The sequence below is a fragment of the Megalobrama amblycephala genome, linkage group LG1, assembly GCF_018812025.1.
Source record: "Megalobrama amblycephala isolate DHTTF-2021 linkage group LG1, ASM1881202v1, whole genome shotgun sequence".
In the NCBI taxonomy this organism is placed as follows: domain Eukaryota; kingdom Metazoa; phylum Chordata; class Actinopteri; order Cypriniformes; family Xenocyprididae; genus Megalobrama; species Megalobrama amblycephala.
Window position 1 is genome coordinate 4,913,048 of NC_063044.1, and position 23,419 is coordinate 4,936,466.

General features: G+C 42.5%; 1 protein-coding gene across 1 annotated transcript in view; it reads left to right on the forward strand.

The window, feature by feature from the left end:
• LOC125258877 overlaps positions 1–23,419 on the forward strand; it is a 64,479-nt gene that overhangs the window by 27,048 nt on the left and 14,012 nt on the right. The window contains exons 3-4 of the mRNA XM_048176103.1: positions 9,380–9,757; positions 12,554–12,931. Coding sequence (XP_048032060.1) covers positions 9,380–9,757; positions 12,554–12,931 — 756 coding nt within the window. The remainder of the gene's footprint in view (positions 1–9,379; positions 9,758–12,553; positions 12,932–23,419) is intronic.

Sequence of the window (23,419 nt, forward strand, 5' to 3'; positions counted from 1 at the left end):
CATTGGACAATTAAAAATTTGAATTTCCATGGGTCTAGTCTTTACACCTGTTTGTTTCAGGTTTGAATCGGGTCTTCTGTGAAATCAAACATAGTATTAGTTCTGGCAGGTGACATCAGTCAAGCTCACATCAGCTGACTCTCAGCTGATCCACGTCTACCTATAGGAATATGACACCTATAACAGCGTCCTGGTATAAAGACACCATTCAGTATTATCTTTTTTAATGGGGAAATATACTTTTGTTTCATGTAGTTACAGGTTAAGTATGACATTATGGGCCATAAATTAAAGTGGTGCTTATTACATTCTTGTTTCATGTAGTTACAGGGAAAGTAATTAAAAAAACGCAAATAATCTGTTATCATTGAAAAACTTGGTCCCACTTTATATTAAGTGGCCTTAACTACTATGTACTTACATCAAAAAATAAGTACAATGTACTTGTTGGGTTCATATTGAATTGCAAAACACTTTTGCTGCTATTGAGGTGGAATACGGGTAAGGTTAGGGAAAGCTTTGGTGGTATGGGTAGGTTTAAGGGTAGGGTAAGGTGTAAGAGATTGGTCAACTGTGTAATTATAAATGTAATTACAGAAAATAATTACAGATGTAATTACATGCAGGTGTTTTTAATATATAAGTACAATGTAAAAACATGTATGTACACAATAAGTGCATTGTATCAAATGATTAATTTAAATGTAAGTACATAGTAGTTAAGGCCACTTAATGTAAAGTGGGACCAAAAACTTTATTTGCAAAACAACTTATTTCTGAACAGATTTAAAGTTACAACACTTCTTATTCATTTCTCTTGCTTGGCTTTCTCCTCCTTGTTCCTCTTCTTTTTTTTCTTTCTTTCCACTGATGAATCTTAAGAGAGAAACCCATGTCATTTGCTATTCTGTATTAAAAGAAAGTACACCCGGAAATGTGCTCACCGTTTACTCATCTTTTACCCTCATGCCATCTGAGATGTATACGACTTTCCTTCTTAAGATGAACACAAACAAAGGTTTTTAAAAAAATAAATAATATCTGGGAAAGCTTTATAATGCAAGCTCATGCGTTCCTAAAAGTCGAAGCATCAAACAGCACATACAGCAATAACTACAGTAATCCATACGACCCCAATGGATGAATCAATGTCTTCTGAAGTGAAACGATACGTATTTGTAAGAAAAATACCAAATATTTTAAAAATTTAAACTTTCAACCAACTGTCACCTGCGTGTGCATGAGAGGGTTGAGAGTTCATGCCTGATGTAACCTGAAGCATGATGTAAGCGTGCCGAGAAACTCATGCGAAAAGTCATGCGGATGTCAGATGCCGTCAGTTTTTTTGGTAACACTTTACTTGAAGGGGTGTGCATAAGATTGACATGACACCTTCATAATCATGACATGACACGTCATGAATATGAAGGCGGTTTTATGCATGTTTATGACAACTGTCATTAAAGTCCCTGTAAAGTCAATTCTGAGAATTCTTTCTAAACGCTTTATAAATGTTACAAATGTATTGCTGAAACACATTACAAAGACTGTGAATTGTGTAATGCTTAATTGTGAAGTTAAAGTCAATTCTGAGAATTCTTTCTAAACGCTTTATAAATGTTACAAATGTATTGCTGAAACACATTACAAAGACTGTGAATTGTGTAATGCTTAATTGTGAAGTTAGAGCGTTAAACAGTTTTTCACCAAGTCTCTGCTCAGGATTTTTTGGGCGGAGCTAAAACGGGGGTCTGATGACGCACTTGGACCCCCGAGCATAGCCCCTCCCCTAACACTATATAACTGTCGATGACGCACCGAGCGTGGCGCCGCCTCTAACTCTACAGCGGTTCACTCGCTCAATCTTGAGTGTCATTACAGTCCACATTTAGCTAGTAATGCCTTCGTCACGCAAATGCATATTACATGGTTGTTATAATATACAATATGCTCGGTCTCCTTATTTAAATTTCCTAAAACGATGATATGAAGGATTCTAAAGTGATCGTTCTACACCGGATAGTTTTACAAACTTTAATCAGACAGCTGGGATTCACAGATAATCCGCAATTTTTGGTGAATTTGACTGAACAGACCTCGGCCCCCCCTCCCGCCTCGGCCTTCTTACCGTCCCGACGATAACCGATGATATATGGGGCCGTACAGAGTCTCTCCCGTCCCGGCCTTCATCCTCCCGTCTCGCGGCACCGTCATTTGTCGACTCGAAAACAGTCCGGCAGTACGTGCCCAATGAGTGTAAGTTGTCGTGTGTGCTTATGTTATAATTAGTAGGTAGTCCACAGTAACTCTACTAAAAAGTGCAACCCTCTAACGTGATTCTTTTGTTTATATGCATTAGTATGTTTGACTCATTGGACAAGTAAGTTGAGACTGCAGCTCTCGCGAGTGGGTGTGGTTTCAGCGCCAACAGCGGACACGCCCCCAGCGTTTGAGAGCAGAGAGCGCTGCCTATTTTTTCGAGATTTTGATAACTTATTTCATTTACTTGCAGATTTTTTTAATCATTCAAATTTGGCTGGGTGGTTAATAACACATTTTTCTGTGGTGTGACAAACTCAGAACACATACTTTAAAATGACTTTACAGGGACTTTAAGTGTCATTCGCTCAGTTTTGTCATTTTTAATGCAAAGATGACATTGTTTGAGATGTCATTGTTATGACAACTTGACATTACCAAGACAGCATAACTGGTCATAAACATGACATTGTAGTGAATGTGACAGACATAATTCACCTTTGTTATTAAGTGTAGTTTTGTACACTGTGTTTCTGCATAACTGTTCAGGGATTGCGGTCCCTTTAAATGTTCGGAATGCGTGATGACATAAAACGCTGGTCAGTGCCATCTTTCTGTTTTTGTTTTTCCTTGAAAAATAAACGACCCACGCATTTGTGTGCTCAAAGTGAGACATTGAGAAGTTGTCCCTTGCAAATTGCTGCAGTTTCCACACTGGTGACCCCAACATTAGTCTGCTGGACGTATTCAGAGACACGACGTGATCATGACCTCGAACGCTGTCACCCTCAAACTCCCCGAATTCGGGGAATCGTCAGCATCGACATGGTTCGCGCTTTTCACATTGCGTGAGATCACCGCGGATACAACAAAATATTACTACGTTGTGTCTGCCCTCGGAAATTAAACAGCATCCAGAGTGGTGAGCCTTCTTACAAATCCTCCCGAAAATGAGAAGTATACAGCACTTAAAGCCCACCTGTTGAAAACGTTTGAACTGTTGGACGCTGAGAGAGCCAGCAGGCTTTTCTCACTTCAAGGACTGGGTGACAGCAAACCGTCCGTTTTTAATGCCATCCATGGTCTCTCCCACCCAGGTGCGAAAGCTTCACAGAGGCTTGTTTCAGCAAAGTTTGTGTGGCACGGCCTCAAGAAGGACATTAGGGACTGGGCTAACACCTGTGTTGAGTGCCAACGGGCCAAAGTACACCGCCACACTAAAGCCCCATTAGAATCGTTCTTGCAAATTGCTGCACTTTCCACACTGGTGACCCCCACATTAGTCTGCTGGACGTATTCAGAGACACGACGTGATCATGACCGCGAACGCTGTCACCCTCAAACTCCCCAAATTCGGGGAATCGTCAGCATCGACATGGTTCGCGCTTTTCACATTGCGTGAGATCACCGTGGATACAACAAAATATTACTACGTTGTGTCTGCCCTCGGAAATTCAACAGCATCCAGAGTGGTGAGCCTTCTTACAAATCCTCCCGAAAATGAGAAGTATACAGCACTTAAAGCCCACCTGTTGAAAACGTTTGAACTGTCCAACACTGAGAGAGCCAGCAGGCTTTTCTCACTTCAAGGACTGGGTGACAGCAAACCGTCCGAGCTCATGGACTGTATGCTGGATCTTTTGGGCGAACACAGACCAGATTTTCTTTTCATCCAGCTTTTCCTGTGTCAGCTGCCTTCCCAAGTGAGAGCTGCATTAGCCAACAACGCAATCACTGACTGTCATAGACTAGCTGAAGAGGCTGATAATTTTTTCCTGGCGGGTCAGGGTCAGGGCCACGCTTTTTCCCACGCACATCTCTTCGGTGACGCGGGACGATCTGGAGCACCATCTTGCCACTACTGGTCCACCCATCTACGCCCGCGCTCGGCGCCTCGACCCGACCAAGCTTGATGTTGCAAAGGCTGAGTTTGCAAACATGGAACGCCTGGGCATAGTACGCCGATCTGACAGCCCGTGGGCATCACCCCTCCACATCGTCTCCAAACCTGGCGGTAGCTGGCACCCGTGTGGCGACTACCGGCGGCTTAATGAGGCAACGGCACCTGACCGATACCCAGTCCCGAACATAAAGGATTTTTCAGCACACCTGGCTGGCAAAGTGATTTTTTTCCAAGGTGGACCTCGTCCGGGGATATCATCAGGTGCCAGTACACCCACTGGACATTCCCAAAACGGCAGTGATCACGCCGTTTGGTCTGTTTAAGTTCCTGTGTATGCCATTCGACCTTAAAAATGCCACCCATTCTTTCCAGTGCCTCATGGACTCTGTTTTGCGGGACCTGCCTTTCCTTTTTGTGTACTTGGATGACATCCTGGTAGCGAGCACGTCCAAGTCTCAGCACCTGGCGCACCTCCGAACCCTTTTTGAGCGGCTTAGCCACCATGGACTAATTGTCAACCCCACCAAGTGCCAGTTCGGTCTCTCCACCATCGACTTCCTAGGACACAGAGTCACTAAGTATGGGGCAGTTCCTCTCCTATCAAAGGTGCAGGCAGTCATCCAGTTCCCACGCCCACTCACTGTCAAATCCCTGCAGGAGTTCCTCAGCATGGTGAATTTTTATCACTGCTTCATCCCTCGAGCCGCTCAGCTCATGGGGCCCTTGCACGAGGCCTTGAAAGGTAAACCCAAATACGCTGTGGACTGGACTGAGAGCAGAGTCAAGGCTTTTGATGCCACTAAAGCAGCATTAGCGAACGCCACCATGCTGGCGCATCCTTCTCCTACAGCCCCCATCGCCATCACCTTGGACAACTCTGATTATGCTGTTGGTGCTGTTTACAAGCAGTGGGTAGGTGGGGCCTGGCAGCCGCTGGCTTTCTTTAGCCGTCAGCTGCGCCCTTGTGAGCGGAAGTACAACACTTTCGACCGGGAGCTGCTGGGTCTCTACCTCGCCATTAGACACTTTCGTTCCCTGCTGGAAGGCCGACACTTCACTGCGTTTGTGGACCACAAGCCGCTGACTTTTGCCACGGCCAAGGTGGATGAGCCGTGGTCCGCCCGCCAGCAACGGCATCTGTCTTACATTTCAGAGTTCACCACAGACTTGTAGCACGTTGCCAGTAAGAGCAACCACGTGGTGGATTGCCTGTCACGGGCTGTGGCAGGGGCAGTCCATCTTGGTTTGGATTACAACCGCATGGCCGCAACTCAAATCACAGACCCAGACGTGCAACATCTGAAAACCTCGACTACAGGGCTGCAGATCGAGGACATGGTTTTTGGCAATGCCGGCACAACGCTCCTGTGTGACATCTCCATAGGTAGTCCTCGGCCTATTGTTCCCTCGGGGTGGAGGCGTCAAGTTTTTAATGCCATCCATGGTCTCTCCCACCCAGGTGCGAAAGCTTCACAGAAGTTTGTGTGGCACGGCTTCAAGAAGGACGTTAGGGACTGGGCTAACACCTGTGTTGAGTGCCAACGGGCCAAAGTACACCGCCACACTAAAGCCCCATTAGAATTGTTCCCAGTTCCAGAGAGGCGTTTTAACCAGGTTAACATGGACCTGGTTGGTCCTCTGCCCTCCTCTCAAGGTTTCACATATCTGTTAATCATGGTTGACAGGACCACCCACTGGCCTGAGGCTGTGCCACTGACATCGGTGGCATCTGTCGAGATGACACAGGCATTTATTGGCACCTGGATTGCCCGTTTCGGCACCCCTTCGGACATTTCCTCTGTCCAAGGCGCGCAGTTCACGTCCGAGCTTTGGGACGCTGTCGCACAGAGCCTCGTAGTGAGACTCCACCGCACGACTGCATATCACCTGCAGGCTAACAGACTATGTGAACGTTTTCATAGATCGACGAAGGCTGCCCTGCGTGCCAGCCTCAAAGACAGCAACTGGGTCAACAAGCTCCCGTGGGTGATGCTGGGTATCAGGACTGCACCAAAGGAGGACCTTCAGTCCTTGTCCGCGGACCTTGTTTACGGACAGTCGCTGCGAGTACCAGGGGATTTTGTCCCTAGCACCACGATTCCCTGGTCTGCTACTCTCCAGCGGTCTACTCTACTGGATAATGCAAGGCTTTTTGCACCTGTCCCTACGTCCTGTCATGGCCTCCCCCAGTTGCACATCCCCGCTGGACTTCAAACAGCCGACTATGTTTTCATTCGCCACGATGCCCACAGGGGACCGCTATGCCCGCCCTACGAGGGCCCATTCCGGGTTCTGGAGACAGGGGACAAACACTTTGTGGTGGACAGGGGTGGTAAACCGGAGCGAGACTCCATTGACCACCTTTAACCAGCTCATTTGGACGTGGCCAGGCACATTGACCTGGCCCAGCCCCCACGACGCGGACGGCCTCCTGCTCTGCCCCCACCCCGTGCTCCCATCCCACCCAAGCCTCCCACACCCTATGTCCCTCACTCGTGTACACGGTACACCGGCTGCAGTGGGGTCTCCTCGACCTCCGGTACAGCGCTGTATATAAATATAGTTAATTGTTAAGTTTAGGTATTGGGTAGGATTAAGAATCTAGAATAAGGTCATGCAGAATAAGGCATTAATATGTGCTTAATAAGTACTAATAAATAGCCAATATTCTAGTAATATGCATGCCAATAGTAATAAGCAACTAGTTAAAAGACACTAAAATAAAATGTTAGCATTATTTTATAGCAGTGTCATCTTTTTTAAGAAATTTGAAATTGTCTATTATCTGACCTTAAGGAAACTTAAAAAATTAAAAAAACAACAACAACAACCGTGTAACGAAGCGGGACTCAGGCAGAGATCCATTTTCAAGCTTTATTAAATAAGAGCGTGGTCGTACAGGCAGGGTCAAAGCAGGGGCAAACAGGAACAGCAAGGGATAGGCAGAATCGTGGTCAGGATACAGGCAATGGTCAGGACAGGCAGATATCACTCACAGGTCAGGAAACAATACACAGTCCAAAGGCAGGCAGCAGAGGGTCGTAAACGAAAGGCAAACAGGATCAGAAACAGGCAGACAATCAACACAGGGAAACGCTCAGAAATGCAACACAAGGGTAAACAAGACTTGCAATCAGGTGGTGTGTGAGTGAGTCTTAAATAGTCCAGATAATGTGCTTCAGCTGTATGTGGTAATTGATGATTTGGTGTGGAATGTGTGCATGTGACTGGCAGGGAGGATTATGGGAATTGACGTCCAGGAACTGACAGGAATCGTAACAACATGAAATGAAAAATATTCATGACACCTTTATAAAATTATTTGACAGAGTATTATCACTTAATGACATTTTAATGACAAGTTCAATTTGTTCCACTGTAGCTGAGGTCAAGAAAAATATTCATGACGCTGTTATAAAATTATTTGACAGAGTATTAACACTTACTGACATTTTAATGACAAGTTCAATTTGTACCACTGAAAAAAAGTGGTCAGAAAAATATTCATGACACTATTATAATGGCCTCATGACAGACAATGTCAAAACCAACCACATGACAGTTTAATGTAATGTTAACCCATAAAGCTAAATTATGTCAAGTTGTCATGACAAAGACACTGACAGGTTATGATATATTGGTTTATGTCAAGTTGTCATAACAAAGACATCTCAAACAATGTCATCTTTGCATTCAAAATGACATAATTGAGCGAATGACACTTAATGCATAAAACCTTCTTCATATTCATGAAATGTGTCATGTCATGATTATAAAGGTGTCATGTCATGAAAGCTTCATGTTACTCAAACCAGGTAGCTGCTGGAAGAGGTGTTAGTGAGGCCAGCAGGGGGTGCTCACCCTGTGGTCTGTGTGGGTCCTAACGCCCCAGTATAGTGACGGGGACACTGTACTGTAACAAGCACCGTCTTTCGGATGAGACGTTAAACCGAGGTCCTGACTCTCTGTGGTTGTTAAAAATCCCATGGCACTTCTCGTAAAGAGTAGGGGTGTAACCCCGGTGTCCTGGCCAAATTCCCTCCATAGGCCCTTACCAATCACGGCCTCCTAATAATCCCCATCCATTGAATTGGCTCTTTCACTCTCTCTCCTCTCCACCTACAGCTGGTGTGTGGTGAGCGTACTGGCGCCGTTGTACTGTGGCTGCCGTCGCATCATCCAAGTGGATGCTGCACACTGGTGGTGGATGAGGAGAGACCCCTGATATGATGGTGTAAAGCACTTTGGGTGTACAGTTGTACATAGGAAAGCGCTATATAAATGCCTCATTCATTCATTCATTCATTCATTCATTCAACCTTCTGCAATGAGAATCGTTTGTCAACTAAAGAGAAGCTTTAATGTCTCTCCACCAAAATGAAAGCTCTAGTTTAACATTTAAAAAGTAAAGAAATTTAGACAGTCATAAATAGTCATATTAAAATTTTACTCATGATCTGTAAAATAAAATGTTATTATTATTATTAAATACTTTTTTTATTCACTAAAGTTTAGTTGTCACATGTATGCTCGGTTTTGTTTAGTTTCTGTGTTTGCCTTAGTTCCCTTGTTAGTGTCCTTGGTTCTTAATTAGTTAACACCTGTTCTGTTTTTACCTTGATTACTCTCTCTGTGTATTTAAGCTCTTAGTTTCCTAATTTCTTTGTTTGGTCTCGTTTAGGTCTGTTATCTCCTGTTCCTTATTGTTGGATTCTTTGTTTGAGTTCTTCGTTGTGCGCTTTATTATTATAGCCACATGTTAAAATAGTAATGTATTTCTGGTAATTGATTTGTTTAATTGTTATAATTTAAATATGATTTTATTATTATTATTATTATTATTATTATTGTATAATCATACTGAATAGGAAAAACATCACTCTAAACTGACCATGTTTTAAATAGGTATTTAAAAGCATCATTAAAAAACAGATAAATGCATTTTTGTAATTTGACAGTTGACTGAAATCCTTTTAACTGCCTCAGATATTGTGACAACTAGCCCCTGTCTCCCCTAAACTAGACATCCTCAGACCTAAGTCAAAAGCTTGTCAGCAACCACAGGAAAACTGAGGCTCTAAATTCATCCTCTTGAATCTTTGCTGCTACAGCCATCAATCTACAGTCCATTTAAGATTTTTTTTTAACAGATAGATTATAATTCTAAACATGTAAAAGTCTGTGATTTTAATATTGTGTTTGATTTCTGTGTTGCAGATTAAAGATTTGTAAAGAACCACTGAAGCAAATCAAATTCTTTCTAGAATTCTTCCATAAAGTGTCTCAGTGCAGTTGCTCCTTTTTTGATCTGAGACCCAGAAACAACCCAGAACTGTGTGACACACTGCTGGATCTTTACTTACATGTGAAGAACTATGAGACTCAAACAGGCAGGAGCTTCCTTCCAGCATTACAGTCACTTTTCCAGTCACCTGATGTCTGGATCATAGATCTCTCACAGAGAAAGACCTCCGTCCTCCTGGAAGTGCTGAAACTCCAAACAGAGAAGAAACCATTAGATCTGAGAGGATGTTCAGAGGAAGAGAGTGAAATGAAGAGTTTCCTTCAGTGTCTGCCCTACATCTCACAGCTGAGGTAAGATATTGGACAACTTGTTGCACAATATGTTTAAAAAAGCTAGGTCTCTGTGTATTAAATGGATCATAAATTAAAAAATAATTTTTAAAAAGAATATACAATATAACTGAATAAATAAATGAAAACAGGAAGAGAAGGATTGTCATTAGTCAGTGTGTCACAGTTAGTGTCTCTGACCAACATTATCATCTGCGTTGTGTCATCTTGGAGTCATGAATATGTAGTGAAAACACCCTAGGAAGTAAAATTAGCTCAAATGAAATATTTATAGGGAATTATAAAGAGTTGTTTAGATTACGACCGAGCAACTGAGTCGTCCAGCGTTCATTTGCTCGAACCGTAATAAGCTCTTGTAGCGGATATAAATATCCAACAATTGTGAAAACACTGATTAAAGCCCGGTAACTTGATCACAGTTTAAGACATTAAATTTTAGAATCACATAATACAAGACACTTTCTTTTTAAATCTACAAGAGATTTATTTATTCTAACACAAACTAATCTAACACAAACACACGCCCATACACACATACATTCATACGCGTTGCAGTAAGAAGGAAAAGAGAGAGAAAGAGTTTTGAAAGAGAGAGAGAGAGAGAGAGAGAGATATGATTAACAGAATTCCTATCAATGCATTTCAAAGACCCGAACGAACCATGAATCATTAATTTAAATGCACCAGTTCAGTTTTCATCTGGAGGTACTTGCTTGCGTTGACTTAAAGGTGAATTTCCCTCGTCGTGCAGAGAAGGGTTTCCCAAGTCGATGATTGGTCCAGGTCAGGTCCGTGTGGAACAATGAAAGGAAGTCTCTGTGGAGTTGAAGCGGCAAAAGTCGTTGGTTGAACTTTGCGGCGAAACTTAGGACACAAGACTTTCAGCGGTAAAGGAAAATTAAGTAAAAGAAAAGAAAAGTGAGTGAAGGTTGGATGGCTTGAATGAGCGGCTTGTCTGTTCTTCTTGTTACTCCATTGTTCTTGGTACTTGTCTTGGCTTCTTTTCCCAGAACAGAACCAACTCCCTCCTCATTTACTAACCAACTTCCCGTTCACTATCTTGCAATATGATCACTTAAACTTAGTTGTTTGTCACACCTCAGAGGAGTTCTGGCCAATCAGACATTGACCTGTTTCAAGAGGGCCTTCCTCTGCCCCCAATAAAACATAAGTGTTACATCCCGGTCTGTCTCTGCTTTAGCAGAGTGCCATTTTAACATAATTTCTATTAACTGGAATATGATACATTTTAAACGGATTTCATTCAAGCCATAATTTAAGAAAGATGAAAAGAAATAGATCAAGTCCAAATAAGGCATACTTTCAGTCATTCAGTCAAGAGTTAACACATTTACATGAATTGTGAGTGTTCTAAAGCATAACTTTTTACAGGAAGTACTTGTGGACACATAATGCAAAATGTATGTAGTTAAAAGATGTTTGATAAGTCCATTAAAATTGTTGGAACAATTTTGATGCAGTTTTATTTGTTCAACAGTCTCTTTGGCTTTCCTGTGAAGTAAGGAAACAAAAGGGTCTGCATTGTCTCTCTGTTTCTTTGCTCTGATGATCAAAGAAACTTTGTCTTCTTGGGTGACCCTTTGGTATGTCGCTTCTCCTGCTATCAGGAAGCATGTGTCGTAAAAGTAATCAGCCTGGCTTTATCTGCAGACGGGCCAGAGCCGGAACCTTGATTCTAAATTAGAAATATGTTTTGAAAGAATCATCTGAATGATTCATTTGTCTGGTTCGTCCACAGTTCCTACAAATATAATAAGGCTGTAAACTTCCTCATCCTTTTCTACAAGAAGTTAATATAATTTGCATTTAATTTGCAATATTTTTTAACATTCAGAAATTTCATGAAAAGCACACAGGATAAAAAAATCTTCATTGTGGAACTTGATAAGTGTGTTGTTGTTTTTTTGTTTGTTGTTTTTTTTTTCATCCTAATACTTGTGTGTCTATAGCTGAGTTATGAAATCAACAGTGAAAATTTCAATACTTTTGAGGTCAGAATGTGCTCTTAATGAATGTGAAGTTTAACTACTTAAAATACTAGTTGTTTAACTACTTCACATAATATAAATATAAAACAAAAATAGGCATTTTTGCCCCATATCTTCAATTTTACAACATTGCAAAGTGGGCGATGTTGTGAATTAGCTCAAAGGAGAAATATTAATAATTATTCATAACTCATTATGATTATTAATTGATTAATTATTGATATTTGAATCAATTAATCAGATTAACTTGATGTAGCTTTACTATAATTAATTAATTAATTAATTACTATTACTATTAATTAATTAGCCAGTCTACAAACTACACCTAACATGCAGAAAATGTTAGGTGCTATGCAAAATTTAATAATTATTTGGAATTGATCAACCGGGACCCCTCTGCCCCAGAGTGCGATTTCACCCCTGCCCCAGCGGAGGTTTGTGCACACCACTGTCAAGATTAATAAAAATGTGACATGAAATACAGCGTTCAATTAACAGCCTTTTTTTTTTTTTAAGTTATATTTATGGGCTTTTTGTGCCTTTATTCAGATAGGACAGTAGAGAGCAGACAGGGGGCAGGATCGGCAAAGGACCTCAAGACGGGAATCAAACTCAGGTCGCTGTGAACTTAATTGCGCCATGGGTCAGCGCACTAACCACTAGGCTATCGGCGCCGACAATTAACAGTCTTTTTAAGATACTTTTTTCTGTGAGACTTCAAATTACCAGCATAATCCTAAATCTGTAAAAAATGTCTGTAACATTGTGTCTGACTTTTGTGTTGCAGATCAAATCTATGTGAAAAACCACTGAAACAAATCACATTCTTTCTAGACTTCTTCCATAAAGCAACACAGTGCTGTTGCAACCTTTTTGATCTGAGACCCAATAACAACCCAGAACTGTGTGATGTACTGCTGGATCTTTGCTCACATGTGAAGAACTATGAGACTCAAACAGGCAGGAGTTTCCTTCCAGCATTACAGTCAGTTTTCCAGTCACCTGATGTCTGGATCATAGATCTCTCACAGAGAAAGAGCTCTGTCCTCCTGGAAGTGCTAAAACTCCAAACGGTGAAGAAACCAGTAGATCTGAGAGGATGTTCAGAGGAAGAGAGTGAAATGATGAGTTTCCTTCAGTGTCTGCCCTACATCTCACAGCTGAGGTACCTGAACTTTGGGATATTCAATCAGAATCATTTTACAGTATTTTTGAATCGGTTTAGCTAATTTTTGTTATATTCAAATGGAATTTTTTTTTTATATTGATCAGTTTTATGTTGATCTTTATTCTTTCATGTGATGCACAAACTCTTGATAACAAAGGAAGATGCAATTCGCATACAAGCACACAAGAGGAATTTTTCTCTTTGTCAGAATTCTGTGATACTGTTCCCTTTCAAGTCTTTGACATTGTGGGAACACCTCTGCGTGATTGCGTCGTGAAGCACGTGTAAAATCAGTCCAATGACGTGACAGAACGTCATAGGCGGGTGACGTCATTGACCAGGAAACTGAAAAGCATACCCAGACCAAACAGTGTTAGCTTCTGTGTCTTCAGCAAGCGATCTGTGTGACTGTCAGTCTTATATTTATTGTTGTCTGTCTCATTGCAAAGCACTTATATAATGACGAGCAAGCAATTTAAATTTATATTATAAAAGATTTATGTGTTGTTTGTCCCACCGGTCACTTTTTGAGGGAAGTGACCTGGCAAGCGTTCCTCGCGGTTCTTGTCCCGCTGTCGCCGAGGCACAGCGGTGGCTACAATCGTGCGGATCGCAAATGGATCTAGTGGAGGGGTTAGAGACGGGTCCTGCCCTATCTCTGCCCTCACCCACTAGATCCAGTGCTTTTTCTTAGGATCTGGAGGCCCGCGCTGCAGTTTCTTCCATCCCATGGGTGCTTCTCCCGTCTGGGGAACTGGATGTGGTGAGCATGGATCCTGGGGATGTTGAGGATTCACCACCTCACACCCCAGCTTATGAGGAGCTCATGGAGTTTATAACTCACACTGTTGCCAAGTTAAAAATTGAATGGCCAGCCGACACACATGAAGTGCATTAGAGAAGCCTGCTCAATGAAAGATTTCTCCCTTCTCATGCACAACCTCAGTGCCGAGGCTTACCATTTTTTGGAATAAACCTGTCTCATACAGAGTATTTTCTCCTGCTACATCTATCTACTCCAGTATATTAGGAGGCAAGATTTATGGTTATGGGGTGATTCCCAAGGTTGAAGAGATGCTAGCCAGCTATCTCTCCCCTGAAACAGCATCGTCCCTTATAGCCCCAACGCTGCCCACCAAGCCACAGGAGCCACATCAGCGCTGGTGGGCAAGGCTTATTCGGCAGCAGGTCAGGCTGTGTCATGCTTGCATATGATGTCAGTGTTGCAAGCATAACAGGCTGACCTGCTCAGAGACATTGCTGAGGGTGGGGGAGTGGGCGCAGATGTAATTAAAGAGCTGCGCCGAGCCACTGATTTATACAGGGAGTGCAGAATTATTAGGCAAGTTGATTTTCTGATCATATTTTTTTCCCAAGCACATTTTACCAATTCCAATCCACATCAATCTTAATAACTACTATTAATATTGTTTTTAATCATTTATAAGTGATATATAATTGTTCATGAAGGCTGGAAATGAAAAATGCCTTATATTCAGGTGTGCAGAATTATTAGGCAAGTTTTCTTTTACAGGCAAAATGAGCCAAAAAAGAGATTTAACTCAGACTGAAAAGTCAAAAATTATTAAATACTCATGAGAAGGACGCAATACTAATGCAATACTAGAAATTGCAAAGTTAAAGCATGACCAAGGGACAGCAAAATGCTCATTGGGTCAGCGGGGTCAGACAAAAACAGGTGGAAAAGAAAAGACACGTTAACTGCAAAATAATTAAGAATTATGTATGAAACCATCAGGAACCCTTTAGTCTCCAGCGCCACCATTTTCCAGAACTGCAACCTACCTGGAGTCTCCAGAAGTGCAAGGTCTCAGGATCTCAGAGACTTAGGTTAGCTAAAGAATCCTAAAAAATGACCCGCACTTGATAAGAATCACAAGCTGAAGTGTTATAAAATACATGAAGACTGGGTTTTTATAGGCCTTATAAACAGACAGCTTGAGAGTGACTCCTGAAGGACCAGCACCACATCCTCTTGTACCACTGTTTGAAGAATTTATCTTCCAGAATCTGGCAGTAAGTTTTGGAAGATCATTTTTAGTCCATCTCTGCAAGACAGACATTTCAGGATAAGAGATGGACTAAAAGTGAACTCAAACACCTTACTGCCAGATTCTGGATAAATTCTTCAAACAGTGGTACAAGAGGATGTGGTGCTGGTCCATCAGGAGTCACTCTCAAGCTGTCTGTCTATAAGCCCTATTAAAACCCAGTCTTCATGTATTTTATAACACTTCAGCTTGTGATTCTTATCAAGTGCAGGTCATTTTTTAGGATTTTTTAGCTAACCTAAGTCTCTGAGATCCTAACACCTTGCACTTCTGGAGACTCCAGGTAGGTTGCAGCTCTGGAAAATGGTGGCGCTGGAGACTAAAGGGTTCCTGATGGTTTCACACTTAATTCTTCACCTTAATTCTTAATTATTTTGCAGTTAACATGTGTCTTTTCTTTTCCACCTGTTTTTGTCTGACCCCGCTGACCCAATGAGCATTTTGCTGTCCCTTGGTCATGCTTTAACTTTGCAATTTCTAGTATTGCATTAGTATTGCGTCCTTCTCATGAGTATTTAATAATTTTTGACTTTTCAGTCTGAGTTAAATCTCTTTTTTGGCTCATTTTGCCTGTAAAAGAAAACTTGCCTAATAATTCTGCACACCTGAATATAAGGCATTTTTCATTTCCAGCCTTCATGAACAATTATATATCACTTATAAATGATTAAAAACAATATTAATAGTAGTTATTAAGATTGATGTGGATTGGAATTGGTAAAATGTGCTTGGGAAAAAAATATGATCAGAAAATCAACTTGCCTAATAATTCTGCACTCCCTGTATCTCCGGGCCACCAAGGAGATGGCCAAATCCATCGGCCAGTTTATGGCAGCCCTGCTGGCCACAGAGAGGCATTTGTGGCTTAATCTGTCTGGCATCAAGGAGCGTTGTTAAGAGTTTTCTCCTTGATGCCCCCGTCTCACCCACGGGCCTCTTCGGCAACTCTGTAAGAACAGTCGTTGAGAGGTTTCAAGAGTCGAGGAAGCAAGCTGCAGTCTTATCAAAGTTTCTTCCGTTAAAAACCTCACATGTCTCTGCTGCTGCTGCTGGGTGGTGTTGTGGCCAGTCTGCAGTGTCCTAAGATGATTCTGTGTTCTTCTCAAAAAATCTCTCAGAGTCAGAAGTACCAGGTCTCCAAAAGATATTCTTTATTGCCAGGCAACAAAGCGAGATGTCAGCTTCTCATCAGGCATCACATCTGATCTAAACAGCATTAAACAGCCCGTTTTATATGTTTTTCTTATCGCTAGAGATCCAATAAGGATTCCTCTAGCTATCTTTTTTTTTAGCTCCACCCTGGCGTTTTGCCACCATTATCTATGAGTACCCCTCAGTTTTGGTTTTAATGGTGGCGGATCGTCAGCCGCTATATTTTTAAAAAAAGCATGTTTTAATGGTTTCTTTGGTACTTTCCACAACTTGCTATTGTAATTTGCATTGAATACACTTATATTTCATTTATGCTTGATGCTCTCTGTGCAGAAAACCCGGTGCTTTCCAGTGTTGTTCATACAAGCTATTCTCTACTGGTAATACGTTAATAATCAATGAATTTTCCCAACACATCCCCCCTTTGGGGCTCTCTTAGCCCCACCTCTATGCCCTTATCCCAGAGCATGTCCTCATAGGTCAGCCTGATTCCTTCTTCTTTCTTAGTGACCAAGAATAGTCACCCATCTTTCTCTATCAAGTGACCTTCCCATGGGGACACACTCCAGAGGAGAATGAGACCAAACATCTCCCCCCTTTGTTTGGCTAGAGAGGAGTAAAAGATCTCATCTCCCTACCTAAAACCTTCTTTTAGGGGGATACTTCTTCACATTTTACTTGATTCACAAGCTTTGGTTATATCAGTAGATTAATGCACTTCAGTGATTACATCATACAGTAATAGAATAATGGCAGTAGTAGAATGCACATATATATGTATATATAGTTCCACGATGCCAGAGGAACTCTCAGGCGCTTCCGGCGGCCTGGAGCGCTATCTGGGCTGCTCCACCGTTGCCAGAGGTACCTGGACCTGCCTAGGGTACTATCTGGAGTTGGGACAGACAGCGGGTTTTTAAACCACCAGTAGAGTCAGCCCTTGTTGCTAAGCACTGAGGTGCTCGCCGATCTTTCCTCTTTTCACCCGTGGAACGTGAGTGCACATTACATTCAACAGTGAATTTTCAATGATTAAATGAGAATAATAAAAATAGTAAAAATAATAAAACCCTCGTATTCTTTCCCTTTAATCGGGTTGCATCATCCCTCGGTGAAGTGCCGGATGATGGCCTGCTTCTGACCCTCATTCGTCCCCTCTCATTCTTAAAGTGATATTTAATAATGTGCAGGTATTTTATAATAATGGAAAAAACAAAAATGAAAATAAAAATCGGAAGTGGGTTTATGCCAAAATAACAAACAAAACATCCACTTACTAACTGCCTACTCTACCCATTGTCTGAAATGCTTACTTGAGTTTTTGCCCCAAAAGAAAATACATGTTCTTGACTACCTCCCTCTCTATAAAAAACAGCATTAAATTCAGGGTCAAAAATAAAAAATGGCACCCCTTCCATTTTTCCCAGTTAAGGGTTTCTTTATGGGAATTCGTCCAGTTCATCCAGACCTGGACCTATTGGATACACTCCAGTTGTTGTGGTGCATCCAATGTCAACCCCAGATTGTTTTACAGACACATTCACCATCTGCTTGGCTGCTGCACCTGCCATCATTGATCTAAGAAAAGGTAACACACAACAGAACAACAGCACAAAGATTCCAACAGCAATTGCTACTATTACTCCCACCTTTACCAGCCATTCTTTCCATGAGCCAAAAAGAGAGTCAAACCATTCTCCAATTTTTCTGTCTCTTCCAGCATTTTCAGTGACTTCTGTTCTCAGACTTTTTAGCTTCTTCATGGCTCTGGTAAAGGATCCATCAGGTGCTGTATTGTTTGGGATAAAGGTACAACAGTCAATTCCAAACATCACGCAAACCCCGCCTTTTTCCGCGAGTAACCAATTCAGCGCTTGTCTGTTCTGCCAGGTCATTTTACTGGTATATTTCAATTGTTCTCCCAGAGCCATCAGAGCATCATCTGTATAATTAATAAATCTTTGCTGATTATAGTAAATGTAGTTAATCCATTCAGCATTCTTATTTGGGGTTATCCAAACAAATATAGACTCAAATCCTGATTTCACTTCATCTCTTGCCTTGAATTCATGTGGTATGCCTCTAGGTTGGCCTATCGCATCTATTATCACATTAGGATCTGGTTTGTATGCTCTTTTGGCTCTATGTCTGGGAGTTACATGCTGGCTTGGTGTTTCATCATCTGGGTCCCAATCAATCATTGTTACTTCTTGAGCTAGTCTTACTCTAGCACATATCCCTTTCCACCCTTTTGGTAAGGTGGCTCTTAGTCGTTTGCCTCCACATATCCAAAAATGATCAGCAATTGCTTCATCTATTTCCTCAAATTGATCTATCAATGGAAAGGCCAGTGTGGCATTTTCACAAGCTTCCATAGTTGTGACTACTGGCATATCAATATTTACAGTAGCTGTAGCGTATATTACACTATATGTTTTATGTACACCTGATTTATAATACATGTCCCTATCCAAATGCCAAATTATTCCACACTGTCCTTGAAAGGTTCCATAATCTACGTCCCCTTTTGACTTGTTGAAGCATTCATATATCAAAGTTCGATCAAAAACATAGTTCTTGGGAGTTTCTCTTCGTCTTAGATCAATTCTTACATCTAATTTTTTACATTCATCTCCCCAATATTCTTGCTCATAGTACCTGTGATAGTATTTACTTCCTAGTAATGCCAGACACTCTGCAGGGCAATAAGGAGCGACTCGCCCTGATATATTTACACAGTGATTCGAGTAAAATCTGGCACAATGAGCAAAGCTATATTCATCAGGCACCACTGTTAATTTTTTCAAGGGAGATGGCGAGCACAACAAACAAGTCTGTCTCTTTGATTGTTTGGCAGTATATTCTGCCCACTTATACCATTCATTGTGACAGCTCGTTTCCTTATAGATCTATTTACAACAGTACCTTGAGTTGAGTTAATCATTTTGAGTTGGATCACTTCCGATGATGTCCTCAAGGTCTTGAAGATTGAGGGTGGGAAAGTCTCCTGCGAGGCTGAGACCTGGGAGGTCACTGGCTGGGGATCCGCTGTCTGCAGTGGGTAGGTCAATACCTTGGAGTTCGGTGAGGAATCCATTTGGCTGAGGTTGTTCACTGGTGGAAGGTCCTGCCTCAGGAGATTGGTCACCTGACGGCTCTGGATCAGTGGCAGCTGATTCAGCAGGTACATCAGCAGCAGGATCAATGTCAAGACCCTCCTCCCCAGCTTCACCTGCTTGTGGGGCGTCATCCTGTCCCCGCATCTCATATCGTGTCTCAGTTTGCTCAGCTTCCCTAGAAGAAGGTTCAGCAACAACATTACTAGGTCCCTCACCTGGATCCCCTGGCCCCTCCCCTTCTTGGGCATCTTGGTCTGCATCGTCTTCTGCATCCTCTGCCTCTTCTTCTCTCCGTCTCAGTCTTGGCACCCTAGTACAATGATTCAAATGATACCAAGTCGTTCTTCCTTCTACTTGGACTGCAGTTGGGGTTGCTCTTACTACAGTATAAGGTCCTTCTCGCCTTGGCTCATTCCATCTTCTCCTAAAAACTCTCAAATAGACCTGATCTCCAGGAAGCACTGGACAGGGTGCCTCTTCCTCCTCTCTTGGCCCCCTGTTTTGCTCCTGAGTATGTATGGCTTCATGTATGGAAGTCAATTGTCTCATATAGGCCCTTATTTCAGTCTCAAGCTGTTCTAGGGGTGGTCCTTCATACGGGCCTCTCAAATGGGGCGCAGGCATGAGTCTCCCTGTCAACATCTCATGGGGAGTCAGATTTGTCACTCTGTTAGTTTGCATGCGGTAACTCATAAGGGCAAGGGGTAACGCATCTACCCAGTTAAGTTTTGTATCTGCACAAATCTTGTTGAGTTTGGCCTTGAGGGTGCCATTGGCACGCTCAACAATACCCTGGGAGGAAGGGTGGTATATGCAGCCTAATCTCTGCTTGATTCGTAGCTGTTGTATTACTGTCTTTACTGTTCTTTGAATGAAGGCTGAGCCATTGTCAGAACTAATCTAGGATGGTATGCCAAATCTTGGGATAACCTCTCTGGTCAAGAATCTGATTACTGTCTTAGCTCCTTGATCTGCTGAGGGTTCTGCTTCCACCCATCTACTAAATCGATCTATTATCACTAGCATGTATCTTTTCCCCCTTACAGATTTAATCATGTCCACATAATCTAGTACTAGGTGTTTGAAGGGTCCCTCTGGAACTGGTATTGAGCCTAGTGGTGTTGCTGTTCCTCTTCTAACATTGTTTTGTGCACAGACTTCACATTCACTTAAGTACTCATCTACTCTTTGTTGCATATAGGGTGACCAGAATCCCTGTCTTTTTATTTTCTTTAAGATCTCCCCCCTTGCGCAATGGGCAAACCCATGCGCATCTGTAATTAAAATGTTCAACAGTGGGTTTGGAGCTATCATGAATCCTTCATGAGAGCGCCAAAGTCCATTAGCATCTCTTGTTGCCCCTCGTTGTTGCCATATTGCTACTTCATAAGGGGGTGCTCTGTTTTGCATTTCACTTATGTGCTCAAGAGTTGGAACCGGTTGAATTAAGACTGATGGTGCCATCACAGCCAGCTGACACCCTGAGGCCTGTTTTGCAAAAGAGTCTGCAGCATTATTTCCTTTTACAAAATCATTGCCTTTCTTATGTGCTTGGCACTTAATAATAGCCAATCTAGTTGGATACATCATAGCTGAGATTAATTTAGTAATTTGGTCTCCATGCTGGATTGGTGTTCCATCACTCTTTTTGAACCCTCTTTGTTTCCATACTGCTCCAAATAAATGGCATACACCATGTGCATATGCAGAGTCAGTATAGATGTTTGCTACTTGATCCTTTACCAATAGACATGCCTCAGTGAGTGCCCATCATTTTGGATAAACCTATTTTCTTCAATTTGTAAGGCTGCTCCCTTTGATCCCACTACTAAATACTCAGAGTTTAAGGGTATTTCCAGTTCTTTGGTCTGTTCTAACCACTGTTTTTCTAGCTCAGGGTTTCTGGTAGGGTCATATCTCATTGTGCAATGAAATTCAGTTTCAGGCATGACTGGATTCTTAAGTTGTTCTTTTATATATTTTCCCCATTTGTTAATAGTTTCTCCTACTTCTTTTTTTTTCAGATTTCCTAGCCAATATATATTTGCCTGTGGTTCTTGTGAGTTTTGTTCTTCTGTTACTACCATCTGTCTGATTCCCTTGTCATCTATGTATATCCCTTCTAGAGAGCACCATATTTGTAGTTTCAGTTTACATATTGCATCTCTTCCTAACAAGTTAACTGGTGTCTGTTCTGATATTAGGACTGGAATCTTTACTTCAGAGTCTTTGACTTTTATGGTGACAGGGGCCGTCATTTGGATTAGCTGCGTTTGTCCCGAGAATCCTACTGTCTTGACATACTTGCCAGACTTGGGGAGATGAGAGGCATATTTTGGGCTTAGGCAAGAAAACGTGGCCCCCGTATCAAGCATCATTGGCGTTATTCTGTCCTCTACTTTAACCTGCAGCATAGGTTCTTGATCAGCATCAGAAGATATCATTGGAAGCTGACTTCTCCCCGTAGGATTCTCTGGGCATCCCTAATAACCTTGATTCGGGCCTCGCCATGGATTGACAGGGCCTGACGTGGGGTTCTGAGGATTGTATTGCCATGGTTGCTGCATTTGTCCTGTAGGTGGCATATTCAATGGCCATGGGTTGGTTGGGCAATCCTTCTTGTTATGTCCGAATTGGTTGCATCCCCAGCACATTCCTGGAGGACCATTCTTCTGTTGACTGTTGAATTGTCTCCCTCTCCCTCTTCCTCTTTGCTGTTGTTCAGCTGGGTTCCTGTTGTTCTGCTGTTCAGGTAAGTAGATCACAATTGGTGCATGTGGTTGCTGTACGCCTCCTGCAGGTGCAGGCGTGTTCTGAGGGACTGGTGTTGGCACTGATGCTGGTGCTGCTGCCATTACTGGAGCCTGTGTTGGTGTCACAACTGAAGCTTGCATGGGTGGGCTTGACATGTTCACTGTGGCCATTACTGCAGTTTGATCTTCACCACTCTTCAGGGTAGCTTGAACTTTTTTCTTCTTGCTGGCCAGGTCTTCTAGCTGTAGTTGAGTCAATTTTCTTTGCAGTTCTCTTTCTTGGTTCTTCAGTTTTTGTTCATTCTTCCTATATTGTTCCACTGCATGGGCCACATGGTCACAGAACTCCTTTGTTGTCTTTGAGTTCAAGCCCAATACATCTTCCAATCTTGCTTTCACTGCTGAGGGCATGGCTTCCACTATGGCAGTTCTGAAGAGTGTTGTCATCACTATGTCTCCTTCTGGATCTTTTTCTAGTTCTTCTTTCCATCTTCTTAATTGTTTCTGGATGTAGGAGGTAGGGTTCTCCATTTCTCCCAGCTGTTCTCCTTTCAGTAGCTTGGGATCCATTTGTGTCGGGTAGTGTTTCCTCAGTACTCTCCATATCATGGATCGGTACTGATTAAAGGTGGTGGCATCCTTCCTTGTTCCTCCTACTGCAGACTTTAAACCTGCATCCTCAAGGATCTCGTTGGTCTTGGCTCCTCCCACACTCTTTGCCAGTAGGGCCTTAATGTCTCCAATGGCCAGTATCTTTCCCATTGTTTCTGCTTCCAATAGTCGAATCCATTTTCCAGCTCCTTCATGTATGTCTGGTAGACAAGCCACGAGTCCTTCTAAGTCTTGTCCCGCCCAGGGCACGTATTGCGCTTGTTCCCCCTTCAGAATGGGGAGCTGCTTGTTCTTCTTTTGTAGCATAGGTGCTTGGGATACGGAGGTCGTCAAGTCATGTGTGACCTCCGGTTGCAGCATTGAGTTGTATCCTCCTGGAGAGTATCTCCCTTGTGCTTGAAAGGGGTTTAGATCACCCCAATTCTCTGCCAGGTTTCCTGTTTGGTATGGTGTTAGGATTGGCATGGACTCTGCAGGGGATATGAGTTGTCTCTCTTCCCTGTTTCCCCACATTGGATCTTCTGGAGGTATTTTCTCAAGTCGAAGGGTTCCTGTGACCCTTCTATATCCCTCCTGTGAGCTATTTCTTCTGTGCCTTCCTAAAGGGCTGGCTGAGCGTGCTCTTCTTCTTTGCCAATGTTCATCCTCATCTTCCTCAAGGTTCCTTCTCAGGTGTCGAGCCCTTCTAGTCAGGCATCTTTGTTGTTTTTCCAGACTTAGCCTTTCAGCAGTTTCCCGAAGCTTGTTCAGCTCATGATCCAATGAATTCACACTGCT